This window comes from Necator americanus, chromosome II (assembly GCF_031761385.1).
Source record: "Necator americanus strain Aroian chromosome II, whole genome shotgun sequence".
NCBI lineage: Eukaryota > Metazoa > Nematoda > Chromadorea > Rhabditida > Ancylostomatidae > Necator > Necator americanus.
The window spans coordinates 41320781-41339489 of record NC_087372.1 but is presented as its reverse complement, the minus strand read 5'-3'; the positions used below and the strand labels follow the sequence as shown (position 1 = coordinate 41339489).

General features: G+C 47.9%; 2 protein-coding genes across 4 annotated transcripts; one reads left to right on the top strand and one right to left on the bottom strand.

Moving 5' to 3' along the window:
* Positions 1-691: 691 nt before the first annotated feature.
* On the top strand, positions 692-17130 carry RB195_020984 (uncharacterized protein; the record flags this gene model as incomplete). Of its 3 annotated transcripts, XM_064189580.1 has the most annotated exons (16): positions 692-785; positions 891-3083; positions 3216-3331; positions 4410-4582; positions 4777-4857; positions 5310-5500; positions 5725-11913; positions 12356-12756; positions 12896-14498; positions 14758-14837; positions 15033-15244; positions 15882-15950; positions 16651-16727; positions 16804-16853; positions 16909-16946; positions 17115-17130. In XM_064189580.1, the coding sequence occupies 16 exons, from the start codon at positions 692-694 to the stop codon at positions 17128-17130; spliced, it is 11583 nt and encodes a 3860-aa protein (XP_064045459.1). The 3 variants fall into 3 exon arrangements, with proteins under 3 accessions (XP_064045459.1, XP_064045462.1, XP_064045460.1); XM_064189579.1 differs by lacking the exons at positions 12356-12756; positions 12896-14498; positions 14758-14837; ... (4 more) ...; positions 16909-16946; positions 17115-17130 and having other exon boundaries at positions 5725-11939; XM_064189578.1 differs by lacking the exons at positions 692-785; positions 891-3083; positions 3216-3331; ... (5 more) ...; positions 12896-14498; positions 14758-14837 and having other exon boundaries at positions 15093-15244.
* Positions 12018-14650, bottom strand: RB195_020985 (uncharacterized protein; the record flags this gene model as incomplete). The annotated part of the gene is made up of 4 exons (XM_064189581.1): positions 12018-12923; positions 12979-13990; positions 14039-14489; positions 14617-14650. 4 exons carry the CDS (start codon positions 14648-14650, stop codon positions 12018-12020), a joined length of 2403 nt encoding a protein of 800 aa, XP_064045461.1.
* Positions 17131-18709: the final 1579 nt, after the last annotated feature.

The following is an 18709-nucleotide window of genomic DNA, read 5'->3' as shown; positions in this document are numbered from 1 at the left end:
CCGTTGTGTACATGCATAATTGCTGTGTTGAATAAATTCTATTCTTATATCCAGACTCTGACGATAAAGAAATGCGGTAATCAAAGCATTTTGTATTTTCCATGAAAAGGAAGCTAGTCAATAAACGATGTTTTATTTTAAAATGAATAAAGCACTCACAAGTGAAAGTTCACTGCTTTCATATGTAAATTTGAGAACATACGCGAAACGCTGCGATTTTTCTGTCGTGTTTATCTAGTCGTGTTGTTGAGAAAAGAAAAAAAACTGTAACTTACATTCGGGTTACAGTCACCAGCACTGTAATTTCGTAACGAGATTTCTTAGTAATAAAGACGAAACTGCCATCCATGTTGCTTCCACTTCCTCAGTACTGAGAAGTTCAGAACGCAAATATTGTAATGTTAATAATGTCAAAGCAACAGGAAATCCATTTCTACCATTTCTTTTTCTTTATTTTGAGCATCTAAATGTGTTTATGCCTTCTCAATTTCACTGGATTTTTTTTTCGTGATAAATTTCTTTGCTTCCTTATTCTATTTGCTCCTTTTTTAAAGCGGTTTCATTGTGCAGAAGCAAATGCAGAAAACAACAAGAACAGGTTAAAAATGATCAGTCAACTTCACACAATCTCGAATGCAAATGTCACATAACTGCGGCTAGCAAGGATTTAGAGACTTTTTTTCAGAGGCGGATGCAATGGTCAATGAAAAGGGTCCTTTCCGGAATTGTCCTAATAGTTGAAGCAAGCATATTTGCTGCGCCACATTCAAATGAAAACTATGAAGGTAAGCTTCATAATCATTTTCAAACGTCATGTCTCCGATTCAAAAGCACCTCAACAGCAATTTAGGTCACTTCAACTATCAAATCCAAAGTAGTCTATGTTCCAGGACCCTTCTTCGGTAAAGCACTGACAACAATAAACCAGGATAATGTACACAACGTAGCTTCAAACGAATTGCAAAGAAGAGCACCATTTGCAGAAAACGAAACGTCGTCATTATCTGAGAGGGCGCACAACAGCACATCAGTATCAAAATTTACTTTCCAAGAGAAAGAAATCACGAAAATCACCAAAAATTTTGAATCAGAAGTTGTAAGAAATACCACCTTCGTAAGGGAAGATAGGATAATAACTACATCCAGCATAGTTAGAAAATTCATCACACAAATTACAACAAATGTTGTTCCAAAGCCTAATTTTAACAGAAAAATGTCAGAACTTCCCGCCGACAAATCCACCGCCACGACGGAAATTAATGAGTCAACATTACATAATGAACAAGTAACTTCGACTTCCCTAGTGACCACCACAGTGGAAGAAGTCGCGAGCACAACTAAATTTTTGGAGCCAGCAACAGTTCCCGAGGAACCAAGAACATCAGCGACAATCACAACAGAAGAACCCACAACAACTGCGGAAGAGGTGACCACCACAGAAGAACCCACAACAACTGCGGAAGAGGTGACCACCACAGAAGAACCCAAAACAACTGCGGAAGAGGTGACCACCACAGAAGAACCCAAAACAACTGCGGAAGAGGTGACCACAACAGAAGAACCCACAACAACTGCGGAAGAGGAGACCACCACAGAAGAACCCACAACAACTGCGGAAGAGGTGACCACAACAGAAGAACCCACAACAACTGCGGAAGAGGTGAGCACCACAGAAGAACCCAAAACAACTGCGGAAGAGGTGACCACAACAGAAGAACCCACAACAACTGCGGAAGAGGAGACCACCACAGAAGAACCCACAACAACTGCGGAAGAGGTGACCACCACAGAAGAACCCACAACAACTGCGGAAGAGGTGACCACAACAGAAGAACCCACAACAACTGCGGAAGAGGTGACCACAACCGAAGAACCCACAACAACTGCGGAAGAGGTGACCACCACAGAAGAACCCAAAACAACTGCGGAAGAGGTGACCACCACAGAAGAACCCACAACAACTGCGGAAGAGGTGACCACAACAGAAGAACCCACAACAACTGCGGAAGAGGAGACCACCACAGAAGAACCCACAACAACTGCGGAAGAGGTGACCACAACAGAAGAACCCACAACAACTGCGGAAGAGGCGACCACCACAGAAGAACCCACAACAACTGCGGAAGAGGAGACCACCACAGAAGAACCCACAACAACTGCGGAAGAGGTGACCACCACAGAAGAACCCAAAACAACTGCGGAAGAGGTGACCACAACAGAAGAACCCACAACAACTGCGGAAGAGGCGACCACCACAGAAGAACCCACAACAACTGCGGAAGAGGAGACCACCACAGAAGAACCCACAACAACTGCGGAAGAGGTGACCACCACAGAAGAACCCAAAACAACTGCGGAAGAGGTGACCACAACAGAAGAACCCACAACAACTGCGGAAGAGGTGACCACAACAGAAGAACCCACAACAACTGCGGAAGAGGAGACCACCACAGAAGAACCCACAACAACTGCGGAAGAGGTGACCACCACAGAAGAACCCACAACAACTGCGGAAGAGGTGACCACAACAGAAGAACCCACAACAACTGCGGAAGAGGCGACCACCACAGAAGAACCCACAACAACTGCGGAAGAGGAGACCACCACAGAAGAACCCACAACAACTGCGGAAGAGGTGACCACCACAGAAGAACCCAAAACAACTGCGGAAGAGGTGAGCACCACAGAAGAACCCAAAACAACTGCGGAAGAGGTGACCACAACAGAAGAACCCACAACAACTGCGGAAGAGGAGACCACCACAGAAGAACCCACAACAACTGCGGAAGAGGTGACCACCACAGAAGAACCCAAAACAACTGCGGAAGAGGTGACCACAACAGAAGAACCCACAACAACTGCGGAAGAGGTGACCACAACAGAAGAACCCACAACAACTGCGGAAGTGGTGACCACCACAGAAGAACCCACAACAACTGCGGAAGTGGTGACCACCACAGAAGAACCCACAACAGCTGCGGAAGAGGTGACCACCACAGAAGAACCCACCTTAGAACCGGTTGAAACGTCGACAGTGGAACCGACGACTACCACAGCTGAGGGAACTACAACGTCAGAATCATGTGGGTAATCACTAAACGCATTTAGCTTAATAGTTTTTGAGTGGAGTTTTGTTTCCTTCTATGCTCTCCGCTTGTGCATGTTAGAGATGGAAAAAGATTTCCTTGAAAGTGTAGAACATATATCGTATTTAGATAGTGAGAGAGTGATGTATTATTCTATGTACCTTGGAGATCAAAAGCAAATGTCAGTTGCCAGATTTTTACGCCTCTCACCAAATGATAACGACGGGGACTGCAGTCTTGACAAGGTGGGTGCTAAAACAATTTTTTTTTACCTGGGTAACTACCTGATCAAAGGGATGCTTGTGCTCATGTTATCTGTGTGGAGTCCTCAGCTGAGGGAAGGTGACGAATTCCACGGTTATCATTCCTTTACGGATCGCATCAAACAGTTCAGTTTCAATTGAGAATAGATTGAGATTTATGCGCGGATTTAGATTTAGCCTCTGCGGTGCATGTATTAGTTCGACAGGATCAGCTTATCTATTATGCTAGCATTTTCATCCTCCCAGAAAAGACTGCTAGCAGTTTATCGGTCTCGAAAGGACAAAAGGTATGGTACGCTCCAGTGTGCTCTCGAAACATAGGTCGGGTAGTCGCAGCCTAACCTTCTACCAATTGCGCTATGCCCACGCATGTAGTCTTCTGCAAGTCAATAAATATGCTTCCATGACAAGAAACGGGGCAGTGATTTAGAAGAATCGAGGTGATCTTCTTGCACGATTACGGCGCGGTTACGGAGGAATGTCTGCTAGAGAACACAGTTCAAATCATGGTATCCTAAAATACACATGGCTCAAAACATTTCTCAGCAGCAATACGAGTTTGAGAAGTGCTTTCTTGAAATTACTGTCACAGAGTGTCTTATCAAATTCATTATGGTCTAGTTGAGATAAGCCGAGTGTAGCGCAGTCGGTAAGCGGTTCCACTGTCGGCATGATCGATCGGAGGTTCGAGTGCGCCCTTGTGGTCATCAAGCATTTCATCCCTCCGATGAAATGGTATCAGACTTGTCTGGGAGGATCAAAACACTGAGTTGACATATCGGCTAACCCCCACTAGCCACGTTCACCGTGGTTTCCTCTTTTTTACTGCTGCTTCCTTTTTTGCACCAACTAACCAGATACAACTTTTATTGTATGTGATCCTGCGATACAGTAAAAATTACTCACATTTAGTTTGGGCATGAATATGATGATGATATTGATGTTGACAGAAAACACGAGAAAACAGCTTAAAAAATAGGTTTTCTATGAACGAATTGGACAAAATCCGACCAAAGATTCTTGAAGCTGCTTTTGTATGTTCGGTTTTATTCCTTTCCAGAACATCAACAACACTCGTGAATCTATCCTGCTGATGAAAAACGAGAGACAAAGATACAGCTTCATTCTTTATACAAACGATGCACAAGCAACTCCTCCTTTGAGAGCTCTGGACGCAGTGAACGAATTGCACAAAATCCGACCAAAGGAGAATGAAAAAGCCAATCAAACCGCGTAAGTCTGTTGAGAAGATTTTGGTGACAGTGAACTATCTGACGATTGGATGAAATAAGTGGCCAACATTAGGTGAAATCATTTATGGATTCTCTTTTTCCAAGAATTCGGTCGCCTAAAATCATTCTCTGTTCTGAAAGTGTTTATAAAATTGTTCTTTTCGATAATATATGAGCAAAGTAGATTGTTTTTAGAGCGGTAGAGCAGTTTGCGAAACATAGCAAACGGCCGGACGATCTTCTAGTGCACTATATTCCTTGCAACTTCAACTACAGGTAGATCAAATAAGTCGAATGCAGCATATCACGGAACTGACGATATTGGAGTCTCCGTAGGCGGATATGTGGTACGGGGTGTAGATTACGAGCATTAGCGTGGCCCAGCTCAATCTGCTTTAACCGTTCCGGAAAAATGCGTGAGAAAAGGAATCAGTCCTTACGCTGTACGTCAGAAAGAGCTGCCCTTCTGCATTCGCCGAGACCACGAGCTAACGGTCGACAGTCATTGAGATAATCTCTCCAGGATATTAAAGTAGAAACAATGAACAAAGACGGCGCGGGCCAACGCCGAATTCAGGTCTTCTTAGTACGATAAGAAGTATTTGAGTGAGGACGCTCCCACTCGCATTCTGCACTCCGAACACTATACTTCCCCGCTGAGACCCGACATCGTCAAGCTGAAGTCTAGAAAAAGAAAGAATAGCACCACGAAAATCAATAACTTGAAGGATGGAGGACGACGATACGAAAAAAATCACAGCAGCATTGAACAAATACGGAGAGGAATCGAAGATACTTGTAGTTTCAAATACACAACCAGAAGAGGTTTTGACGAAGACATTCAACCAAAGCAAAGAGAATGTTGGGTTCGTTGGGAAAAATGAAGAAGTAAATGTAGCTACAAGGATAGCAGAGTTTGGTGAGTAATTTCAAGGAAAACATCAACACAAAAATAACACTTGAACGGAGGAAAAAAACTGCTTCCAAATTACGAAGAATAAAAAGAAGAACATGACGAGGTAGTAGATCAAACAGGGTAAAAATCACAAAAATAAATTTCAGAAACACAACCAAGAACACACAAAGCACATCAGGTCCTTCAAACATTTGCAATAATAGTGCTGTTTCAAAAACACCTTTTAGGAGCAAGTAAAACATCCACGCAAAAGCCAAATACGACAAAAATGACCGCACCAACAACGTCCACAACCTCCACTCTAGAACCGACGACAACAACGGCTGAGCCAACGACAACATCCACTGTGGAACCGACGACTACCACTGCAGAGCCAACCACAACCTCCACTCTAGAACCGACTACCACAACGGCTGAGCCAACCACAACCTCCACTCCAGAACCGATTACCACAACGGCTGAGCCAACCACAACCTCCACTCTAGAACCGACGACAACAACGGCTGAGCCAACCACAACCTCCACTCCAGAACCGACGACAACAACGGCAGAGCCAACGACAACATCCACTGTGGAACCGACGACTACCACTGCAGAGCCAACCACAACCTCCACTCTAGAACCGACTACCACAACGGCTGAGCCAACCACAACCTCCACTCTAGAACCGACGACAACAACGGCAGAGCCAACGACAACATCCACTGTGGAATCGACGACTACCACTGCAGAGCCAACCACAACCTCCACTCTAGAACCGACGACAACAACGGCTGAGCCAACCACAACCTCCACTCCAGAACCGACGACAACAACGGCAGAGCCAACGACAACATCCAATGTGGAACCGACGACAACAACGGCTGAGCCAACCACAACCTCCACTCTAGAACCGACTACCACTGCAGAGCCAACCACAACCTCCACTCTAGAACCGACGACAACAACGGCTGAGCCAACCACAACATCCACTGTGGAACCGACGACAACAACGGCTGAGCCAACCACAACCTCCACTCTAGAACCGACGACAACAACGGCCGAGCCAACGACAACATCCACTGTGGAACCGACGACTACCACTGCAGAGCCAACCACAACGTCCACTCTAGAACCGACGACAACAACGGCTGAGCCAACCACAACCTCCACTCTAGAACCGACGACAACAACGGCTGAGCCAACCACAACCTCCACTCTAGAACCGACGACAACAACGGCCGAGCCAACGACAACATCCACTGTGGAACCGACGACAACAACGGCTGAGCCAACGACAACATCCACTGTGGAACCGACGACTACCACTGCAGAGCCAACCACAACCTCCACTCTAGAACCGACTACCACAACGGCTGAGCCAACCACAACCTCCACTCTAGAACCGACGACAACAACGGCAGAGCCAACGACAACATCCACTGTGGAACCGACGACAACAACGGCCGAGCCAACGACAACATCCACTGTGGAACCGACGACTACCACTGCAGAGCCAACCACAACGTCCACTCTAGAACCGACGACAACAACGGCTGAGCCAACCACAACATCCACTGTGGAACCGACGACTACCACTGCAGAGCCAACCACAACCTCCACTCTAGAACCGACTACCACAACGGCTGAGCCAACCACAACCTCCACTCTAGAACCGACGACAACAACGGCAGAGCCAACGACAACATCCACTGTGGAACCGACGACTACCACTGCAGAGCCAACGACAACGTCCACTCTAGAACCGACGACAACAACGGCTGAGCCAACCACAACCTCCACTCTAGAACCGACGACAACAACGGCAGAGCCAACGACAACATCCACTGTGGAACCGACGACAACAACGGCCGAGCCAACGACAACATCCACTGTGGAACCGACGACTACCACTGCAGAGCCAACCACAACGTCCACTCTAGAACCGACGACAACAACGGCTGAGCCAACCACAACATCCACTGTGGAACCGACGACTACCACTGCAGAGCCAACCACAACCTCCACTCTAGAACCGACTACCACAACGGCTGAGCCAACCACAACCTCCACTCTAGAACCGACGACAACAACGGCAGAGCCAACGACAACATCCACTGTGGAACCGACGACAACAACGGCCGAGCCAACGACAACATCCACTGTGGAACCGACGACAACAACGGCCGAGCCAACGACAACATCCACTGTGGAACCGACGACTACCACTGCAGAGCCAACCACAACGTCCACTCTAGAACCGACGACAACAACGGCTGAGCCAACAACAACATCCACTGTGGAACCGACGACAACAACGGCTGAGCCAACCACAACCTCCACTCTAGAACCGACGACAACAACGGCTGAGCCAACGACAACGTCCACTCTAGAACCGACGACAACAACGGCAGAGCCAACGACAACATCCACTGTGGAACCGACGACAACAACGGCTGAGCCAACGACAACATCCACTGTGGAACCGACGACAACAACGGCTGAGCCAACGACAACATCCACTGTGGAACCGACGACAACAACGGCTGAGCCAACCACAACCTCCACTCTAGAACCAACGACAACAACGGCTGAGCCAACAACAACATCCACTGTGGAACCGACGACTACCACTGCAGAGCCAACCACAACCTCCACTCTAGAACCGACGACAACAACGGCTGAGCCAACGACAACGTCCACTCTAGAACCGACGACAACAACGGCAGAGCCAACGACAACATCCACTGTGGAACCGACGACAACAACGGCTGAGCCAACCACAACCTCCACTCTAGAACCGACGACTACCACTGCAGAGCCAACGACAACGTCCACTGTGGAACCGACAACAACAACGGCTGAGCCAACCACAACCTCCACTCTAGAACCGACGACAACAACGGCTGAGCCAACGACAACATCCACTGTGGAACCGACGACAACAACGGCTGAGCCAACGACAACATCCACTGTGGAACCGACGACAACAACGGCTGAGCCAACGACAACATCCACTGTGGAACCGACGACAACAACGGCTGAGCCAACCACAACCTCCACTCTAGAACCAACGACAACAACGGCTGAGCCAACAACAACATCCACTGTGGAACCGACGACTACCACTGCAGAGCCAACCACAACCTCCACTCTAGAACCGACGACAACAACGGCTGAGCCAACCACAACATCCACTCTAGAACCGACGACAACAACGGCTGAGCCAACAACAACATCCACTGTGGAACCGACGACTACCACTGCAGAGCCAACCACAACCTCCACTCTAGAACCGACGACAACAACGGCTGAGCCAACCACAACCTCCACTCCAGAACCGAGTACCACAACGGCTGAGCCAACCACAACCTCCACTCTAGAACCGACGACAACAACGGCTGAGCCAACCACAACCTCCACTCCAGAACCGAGTACCACAACGGCTGAGCCAACCACAACCTCCACTCTAGAACCGACGACAACAACGGCAGAGCCAACGACAACATCCACTGTGGAACCGACGACAACAACGGCTGAGCCAACCACAACCTCCACTCTAGAACCGACGACAACAACGGCTGAGCCAACGACAATATCCACTGTGGAACCGACGACAACAACGGCTGAGCCAACCACAACATCCACTCTAGAGCCGACGACTACCACTGCAGAGCCAACGACAACGTCCACTCTAGAACCGACGACAACAACGGCTGAGCCAACCACAACATCCACTGTGGAACCGACGACAACAACGGCTGAGCCAACGACAATATCCACTGTGGAACCGACGACAACAACGGCTGAGCCAACCACAACATCCACTCTAGAGCCGACGACTACCACTGCAGAGCCAACGACAACGTCCACTCTAGAACCGACGACAACAACGGCTGAGCCAACGACAACCTCCACTCTAGAACCGACGACAACAACGGCTGAGCCAACCACAACCTCCACTCCAGAACCGACGACAACAACGGCAGAGCCAACCACAACATCCACTGTGGAACCGACGACTACCACTGCAGAGCCAACCACAACCTCCACTCTAGAACCGACGACAACAACGGCTGAGCCAACGACAACATCCACTGTGGAACCGACGACAACAACGGCTGAGCCAACCACAACCTCCACTCTAGAACCGACGACAACAACGGCAGAGCCAACGACAACATCCACTGTGGAACCGACGACAACAACGGCTGAGCCAACCACAACCTCCACTCTAGAACCGACGACTACCACTGCAGAGCCAACGACAACGTCCACTGTGGAACCGACAACAACAACGGCTGAGCCAACCACAACCTCCACTCTAGAACCGACGACAACAACGGCTGAGCCAACGACAACATCCACTGTGGAACCGACGACAACAACGGCTGAGCCAACGACAACATCCACTGTGGAACCGACGACTACCACTGCAGAGCCAACGACAACGTCCACTGTGGAACCGACAACAACAACGGCTGAGCCAACCACAACCTCCACTCTAGAACCGACGACAACAACGGCTGAGCCAACGACAACATCCACTGTGGAACCGACGACAACAACGGCTGAGCCAACCACAACCTCCACTCTAGAACCGACGACAACAACGGCTGAGCCAACGACAACGTCCACTCTAGAACCGACGACAACAACGGCAGAGCCAACGACAACATCCACTGTGGAACCGACGACTACCACTGCAGAGCCAACGACAACGTCCACTCTAGAACCGACGACAACAACGGCTGAGCCAACAACAACATCCACTGTGGAACCGACGACAACAACGGCTGAGCCCACAACAACATCCACTGTGGAACTGACGACAACAACGGCTGAGCCAACCACAACATCCACTCTAGAGCCGACGACTACCACTGCAGAGCCAACGACAACGTCCACTCTAGAACCGACGACAACAACGGCTGAGCCAACAACAACATCCACTGTGGAACCGACGACAACAACGGCTGAGCCAACCACAACCTCCACTCTAGAACCGACGACAACAACGGCTGAGCCAACGACAACGTCCACTCTAGAACCGACGACAACAACGGCAGAGCCAACGACAACATCCACTGTGGAACCGACGACTACCACTGCAGAGCCAACGACAACGTCCACTCTAGAACCGACGACAACAACGGCTGAGCCAACGACAACATCCACTGTGGAACCGACGACAACAACGGCTGAGCCAACCACAACCTCCACTCTAGAACCGACGACAACAACGGCTGAGCCAACAACAACATCCACTGTGGAACCGACGACAACAACGGCTGAGCCAACAACAACATCCACTGTGGAACCGACGACAACAACGGCTGAGCCCACAACAACATCCACTGTGGAACCGACGACAACAACGGCTGAGCCAACCACAACCTCCACTCTAGAACCGACGACAACAACGGCTGAGCCAACCACAACCTCCACTCTAGAACCGACGACAACAACGGCTGAGCCAACCACAACCTCCACTCTAGAACCGACGACAACAACGGCTGAGCCAACCACAACCTCCACTCTAGAACCGACGACAACAACGGCAGAGCCAACGACAACATCCACTGTGGAACCGACGACAACAACGGCTGAGCCAACGACAACCTCCACTCTAGAACCGACGACAACAACGGCAGAGCCAACGACAACGTCCACTGTGGAACCGACAACAACAACGGCTGAGCCAACCACAACCTCCACTCTAGAACCGACGACAACAACGGCTGAGCCAACGACAACATCCACTGTGGAACCGACGACAACAACGGCTGAGCCAACGACAACATCCACTGTGGAACCGACGACAACAACGGCTGAGCCAACCACAACCTCCACTCTAGAACCGACGACAACAACGGCTGAGCCAACGACAACATCCACTCTAGAACCGACGACAACAACGGCAGAGCCAACGACAACATCCACTGTGGAACCGACTACCACAACGGTTGAGCCAACGACAACCTCCACTCTAGAACCGACGACAACAACGGCTGAGCCAACGACAACATCCACTGTGGAACCGACGACAACAACGGCTGAGCCAACCACAACCTCCACTCTAGAACCGACGACAACAACGGCTGAGCCAACAACAACATCCACTGTGGAACCGACGACAACAACGGCTGAGCCCACAACAACATCCACTGTGGAACTGACGACAACAACGGCTGAGCCAACCACAACATCCACTCTAGAGCCGACGACTACCACTGCAGAGCCAACGACAACGTCCACTCTAGAACCGACGACAACAACGGCTGAGCCAACAACAACATCCACTGTGGAACCGACGACAACAACGGCTGAGCCAACCACAACCTCCACTCTAGAACCGACGACAACAACGGCTGAGCCAACGACAACATCCACTGTGGAACCGACGACAACAACGGCGAGCCAACACAACATCCACTGTGGAACCGACGACAACAACGGCTGAGCCAACGACAACTCCACCGAACCGACACAACCGCCAACCACCCACTACCACGACGGCTGAGCCAACACAACATCCACTCTAGAACCGACGACACAACGGCGAGCCAACAACAACATCCACTGTGGAACCGACGACAACAACGGCTGAGCCAACGACAACATCCACTCTGGAACCGACGACAACAACGGCGAGCCAACACACCCCCATCCACTGTGGAACCGACGACAACAACGGCTGAGCCAACCACAACCTCCACTCTAGAACCGACGACAACAACGGCTGAGCCAACGACAACATCCACTGTGGAACCGACGACAACAACGGCTGAGCCAACGACAACATCCACTCTGGAACCGACGACAACAACGGCTGAGCCAACGACAACATCCACTGTGGAACCGACGACACCGGCTGAGCCAACGACAACTCCACTCTAGAACCGACGACAACAACGGCTGAGCCAACCACAACATCCACTCTAGAACCGACGACAACAACGGCTGAGCCAACCACAACATCCACTCTAGAACCGACGACAACATCCACTCTAGAACCGACGACAACAACGGCTGAGCCAACGACAACATCCACTGTGGAACCGACGACAACAACGGCTGAGCCAACGACAACCTCCACTCTAGAACCGACGACAACAACGGCTGAGCCAACGACAACATCCACTGTGGAACCGACGACAACAACGGCTGAGCCAACCACAACCTCCACTCTAGAACCGACGACAACAACGGCTGAGCCAACGACAACATCCACTGTGGAACCGACGACAACAACGGCTGAGCCAACGACAACATCCACTGTGGAACCGACGACAACAACGGCTGAGCCAACCACAACATCCACTCTAGAACCGACGACAACAACGGCTGAGCCAACGACAACCTCCACTCTAGAACCGACGACAACAACGGCTGAGCCAACGACAACATCCACTCTAGAACCGACGACAACAACGGCTCCCTGCCCCTGAACCGACGACAACAACGGCTGAGCCAACGACAACATCCACTGTGGAACCGACGACAACAACGGCTGAGCCAACGACAACATCCACTGTGGAACCGACGACAACAACGGCTGAGCCAACCACAACCTCCACTCTAGAACCGACGACAACAACGGCTGAGCCAACAACAACATCCACTGTGGAACCGACGACAACAACGGCTGAGCCAACGACAACATCCACTGTGGAACCGACGACAACATCCACTGTGGAACCGACGACAACAACGGCTGAGCCAACCACAACCTCCACTCTAGAACCGACGACAACAACGGCTGAGCCAACAACAACATCCACTGTGGAACCGACGACAACAACGGCTGAGCCAACCACAACCTCCACTCTAGAACCGACGACAACAACGGCTGAGCCAACAACAACATCCACTGTGGAACCGACGACAACAACGGCTGAGCCCACAACAACATCCACTGTGGAACCGACGACAACAACGGCTGAGCCAACCACAACATCCACTCTAGAACCGACGACAACAACGGCTGAGCCAACCACAACATCCACTCTAGAACCGACGACAACAACGGCTGAGCCAACAACAACATCCACTGTGGAACCGACGACAACAACGGCTGAGCCAACCACAACATCCACTCTGGAACCGACGACAACAACGGCTGAGCCAACAACAACATCCACTGTGGCCACTCTAGAACCGACGACAACAACGGCTGAGCCCACAACAACATCCACTGTGGAACCGACGACAACAACGGCTGAGCCCACAACAACATCCACTGTGGAACCGACGACAACAACGGCTGAGCCAACCACAACCTCCACTCTAGAACCGACGACAACAACGGCTGAGCCAACCACAACATCCACTGTGGAACCGACGACAACAACGGCTGAGCCAACGACAACATCCACTGTGGAACCGACGACAACAACGGCTGAGCCAACCACAACCTCCACTCTAGAACCGACGACAACAACGGCTGAGCCAACGACAACATCCACTGTGGAACCGACGACAACAACGGCTGAGCCAACGACAACCTCCACTCTAGAACCGACGACAACAACGGCTGAGCCAACCACAACATCCACTTACCGACTGGAACCGACGACAACAACGGCTGAGCCAACGACAACATCCACTGTGGAACCGACGACAACAACGGCTGAGCCAACCACAACCTCCACTCTAGAACCGACGACAACAACGGCTGAGCCAACCACAACCTCCACTCTAGAACCGACGACAACAACGGCTGAGCCAACAACAACATCCACTGTGGAACCGACGACAACAACGGCTGAGCCAACCACAACCTCCACTCTAGAACCGACGACAACAACGGCTGAGCCAACAACAACATCCACTGTGGAACCGACGACAACAACGGCTGAGCCAACGACAACATCCACTCTAGAACCGACGACAACAACGGCTGAGCCAACGACAACATCCACTCTAGAACCGACGACAACAACGGCTGAGCCAACGACAACATCCACTCTAGAACCGACGACTACCACTGCAGAGTTTATAGAACCGACTACTGCAAAAGGTATTTCTCTTAAAAATCTTCGTAGTTGACGCAAGTGAGGGTATTCTGCTGTATTTCAAAGAAGTTTTCACTTGTTGAAGTAGATATCCTGTGATCTATCGTCACTTTACTAGCTTACTTTGACTATAGATAACTAATTGATGAGAAAACATACTCCCAATTGCCTGTCTACGAATTTGAAGGTCTCATAATGTGATATTTTAGATGGAATCGTATAAGTCACCTTACACTCATTAACAATCAAACTCTTCACATCTAGGGCCACGTAAGAGGAATGTTCGCTGCCTTATTGTCGGTGACTTCTACAACTTCGACCGCTATCGAATATTGTATGAGCAGGTCAGTATTATATCATTTAATACCGTCCTGGAATAGAGGTGCATCAAAGAGAGTATGTTTGGGGTAGAGCGCGTCAGTTATTTGAAAACTTCCAAAAAATGTGTGCTTCCAGAATCTACAAGTCATATATGGTTTTAGTGTATGACAAACGTGGTTTCATGAAGACCATTTATCACTAATTTATGAGGAATTTAGGAGAGACAGTTTATAAAAAACGTAAGCGCCCGTTTCTTCGAAAGTACTGAGAACTCAGCTATGGGAATTACAACATATGGATATGTACCCACATTACCCATGGATTTGGTGCTTGCGTTGAAGGAAATGAAAAACTCTTATGAGATCTTCGCAAAATATGTGGAAAGACGTACTGAAATGACGATTACCAATGATCCTTCTACGACCGCAGAGTAAGTTACTGCTTTTTTGCAAGATCTTGCAGGTGGTAGGTTTTCTTCTAATTCTTAGAGGAACACATTCTTCCTCTACTTCTTTCCTCTACCAAATAATCGAAGGGTTGGGTACATTTGGTCACAGGCTATACTCATTCCATAGAAAATGGGATAAAGTTGCTAATTCTTTCGGGGCAAGACTGAGTGAAATCTCCGATGCTCGATTCTGTTCTATACTGGATAAGAGTTAGTGAACGTTGTTTGTTAGTATCTGTTTCTGATTTGACTTTCGTTCCAAAAAATCCAAAACACCTCCCACTGATTTAAAATTGAGGACGATCATGAGCGCAAGGGTATCTTTTCTTTACCAAACTAAGAAACAATCTGCTCCAGAAGTGTGTCTTCGATGTTTCAAGTTTTCAATGAATCAAGGTTGTTAAGATTTGGTCCGTCGCTAGATTCCTAGATCTGGGCTACTGTTAGACCGCTTGTGCATTGAATTTGGTGTAAAACCACATTGTGTGCAGTTACATCATTCTGTAGAAAATTTGCAACGTTAAGCAGAAGCCTAAGAAAGAGTACACAACAAAATAGACTTTACTAATTAGTGAAAAGTTGAAGAAAGCATGATGGGTTCAAATATACCAATTTTCAGGGCGATCCATGAACTTAATGTTTTTCGCTGGCGAAATCGAGCCAACTGCCTAGTATTCATATCAGCACAGTAAGTGTTTCAAAGTATTGATGGTTCGAGAAGTATTCGTATCCCCTCGCACAAAATTAGTGAGAACATAGGGAAAGTACGTTGTACATATAAATTTTTAAATTCATTAAGCTTCTATTTTTTTTCAAACTACATATCTTTTGTTCGGGTAGGTATTAATCATTCAAATACAGAAACGAAATACGACGTGGAAAAAATAATGAAGTGCACAGGCCGACCACGTTTCTTACTTGATTGCTGCTTTCGAAGCAAAGTGATAATGCCGCAACTCGCATCTTTGCTTACATAATACCAATATTAGTGGGTGATGAGCAAGGATGAAGGATAAAGCGTATAGCGTTAACTAATACGTTCGGGATATGCCACTGTGTTTACTTCAATTCAGAATCGTTTGAGGTTTGCGAATGTAGAACTAGCCTGTACAGTGACTTGCGGGGCTAGTCGAAGGGTCAAGTTGGTGATTTTATCCTATCAGATAAGTCTGGTACCAATTTATCGACCCCGGAGGAACGAAAAGCTTCGTTGACAGCAGGTCTGAATCCAGCCTCCGATCGATCATGTTTGAGTCACAGCGGAATGTCTCACCGCCCCTTTCCGCTTTCAGCATGAAATGAACTGCCTCAAAACAATTGAAGCTCAATAATAACAAATCTGTAATAGGCTTGTCCGTTCTAGTAGCACTTCAAAACGTGCATTTTAGGAGAGACAGTTGGAGTCTTCCGCTATTGGATCCACAACATGCCAACTTCCAGAGGATTGTTGCAGTTGGATATAGCAGTGAGCAGTTTCTAGAAGCCTTCAACATGACATTTATTGCATTAATTTTTCTGAAATACAGAAAGTATATATTCAGAAGCGGATTTGAGCAAAATGGTTAAACCTCCTCGAGGCCTCGCTTTGGAGGTTCCGTACTTGTTCACAGAACGCAACGTTAACGACGTTGTCAATGCCATTTTAGAAGCATTTTAACCGCCAGCAGTCGTTCCTTTTGTTAAGGTAGGTGTGTCTGTACGTACGTTCATCCCCACAACCGCGATGCGCACTCGATAGAAAGAAAAAGCGAACCAGAAGGTGTTGCGGTCGATCGGAAGAGCTGAATTGCGATTTCGAGGATCGCTGGTCCTATCAATTCATCAATTTATTATTTTTGATTTGATATTTCAGGATCATTAACAGATAATACTTGATTACATTCGAGCAAAACTTCTTAGTCAAAACATGGAGAAGACGTTCCCGACTAGCAACAACCGTTACATTGAGGATACTGGAGTTGTCTTCCCAAACTTTAGTAAAAATTGTATCATTACTACGTCTCTGGCATCCACTGTCTTTTTCCGAAAACAAATCGTGACTTCCTTGATTTGCACGTTATTTTCCTGATGGATAAATGAGATCATGCAGATGTTGACTTACCTTCTACAGGACCACTATAGCCACAAGTTGGTCAGCAAAAAATGAACTTTATTGGTCCTTCCGGGACGATATTCGCAAACGAGTGAATGAATGAAAGAACGATGAAGAATGCCGGTGGCTGTACCCTTCTGTACTACATGAAGTCGGGAGTCTTTGCAAATGTTTGTTTAGGTTCACTTCGTAGGATGTTGTAAGTTAGGGCTCTGGCCATTTGAAGTTCGGAATTGGTCAGAGTTCTCATATTTCGAGAAATACTAATTTTCTTGAGAAATTCTCCGTGCATACACATAAAAGTGGGTTCTGAAGTTGATCAGTAAGTAAATCCATGGAGGTGAAGATAGTACAGTAAAGCCTATAAAAGTTGAACAATCGAACAACTCGTTTTTGTGGCTTGGACAATTTTCAGTCGAAAAGCAGTCAAGCATAGCATTTTCGCAGGGTGAATATGTACAATAATGTGTTGAGCAGGCACATTGTTGTGTTGTGAGTTTTGGTCTTTCACTGGTAAAATAATCCCTTTCTGCTGGAAAAAGTCTAGGGAAAAGTGTTTCTACTGCACTTAAATACCCTACTATTCCTCCATATTAACTAATGACTTATTTGCACTTGACTCAGGATGGCTATGAATCAGTCATATGACAAATATGCGTACATCTTAGGCTGTTTTAGAGAACAGAATACGGTTCTGAACAAATAGTTGTAAGATAGTGGAAATATATAAGATTGAATAATTCAGAAATAACCAGAAAAAAAATTAGGAAGTTGCCAAAGAGCATGTTCTCAACTATGAGGATATACAAGACGACAAACTGTGTTATTTTTACAAATGTAAAATGCAAACTGTGAAATACAAATGTACTTTAATCACTATCACTTTAATTACTATCGGTTTCATACCTGAGAGCTAAACCGGTCCTTTTTTATTGAACGCAGACCTGGCTTCCGGAATTTCGGATCAATTTCCAGCCAAATGTCTAAGTTTTCAGTGAAAACTTGAAGCACATTTATCAGCCACCACCACACTCCTTTGATTTAATTGATTTTTGGGGGAAGAAACTGTTTGGATCATACCCGGAGGATGTACGATCAAGACATCCATTTTTCCTAACAACAGTATTTGAAAGTCATCAAATACTCCTTTTTCCGAAATAAAGAGAAAAGAGCCGCTTCATGTACACATAAAGCTGTTAACTGCACTCCAACATATTTTTGCCCGCTTGGCAATGAAGGCTATAATAGCGACGAGCATGCTGTTGATACAAGTAATTCCGTAATTTTGAATTCGTTTGATTCCCTCAAGAAAAAGAATATTTTCCCTTCAAACTCACAGATAAGAGTTCATACTG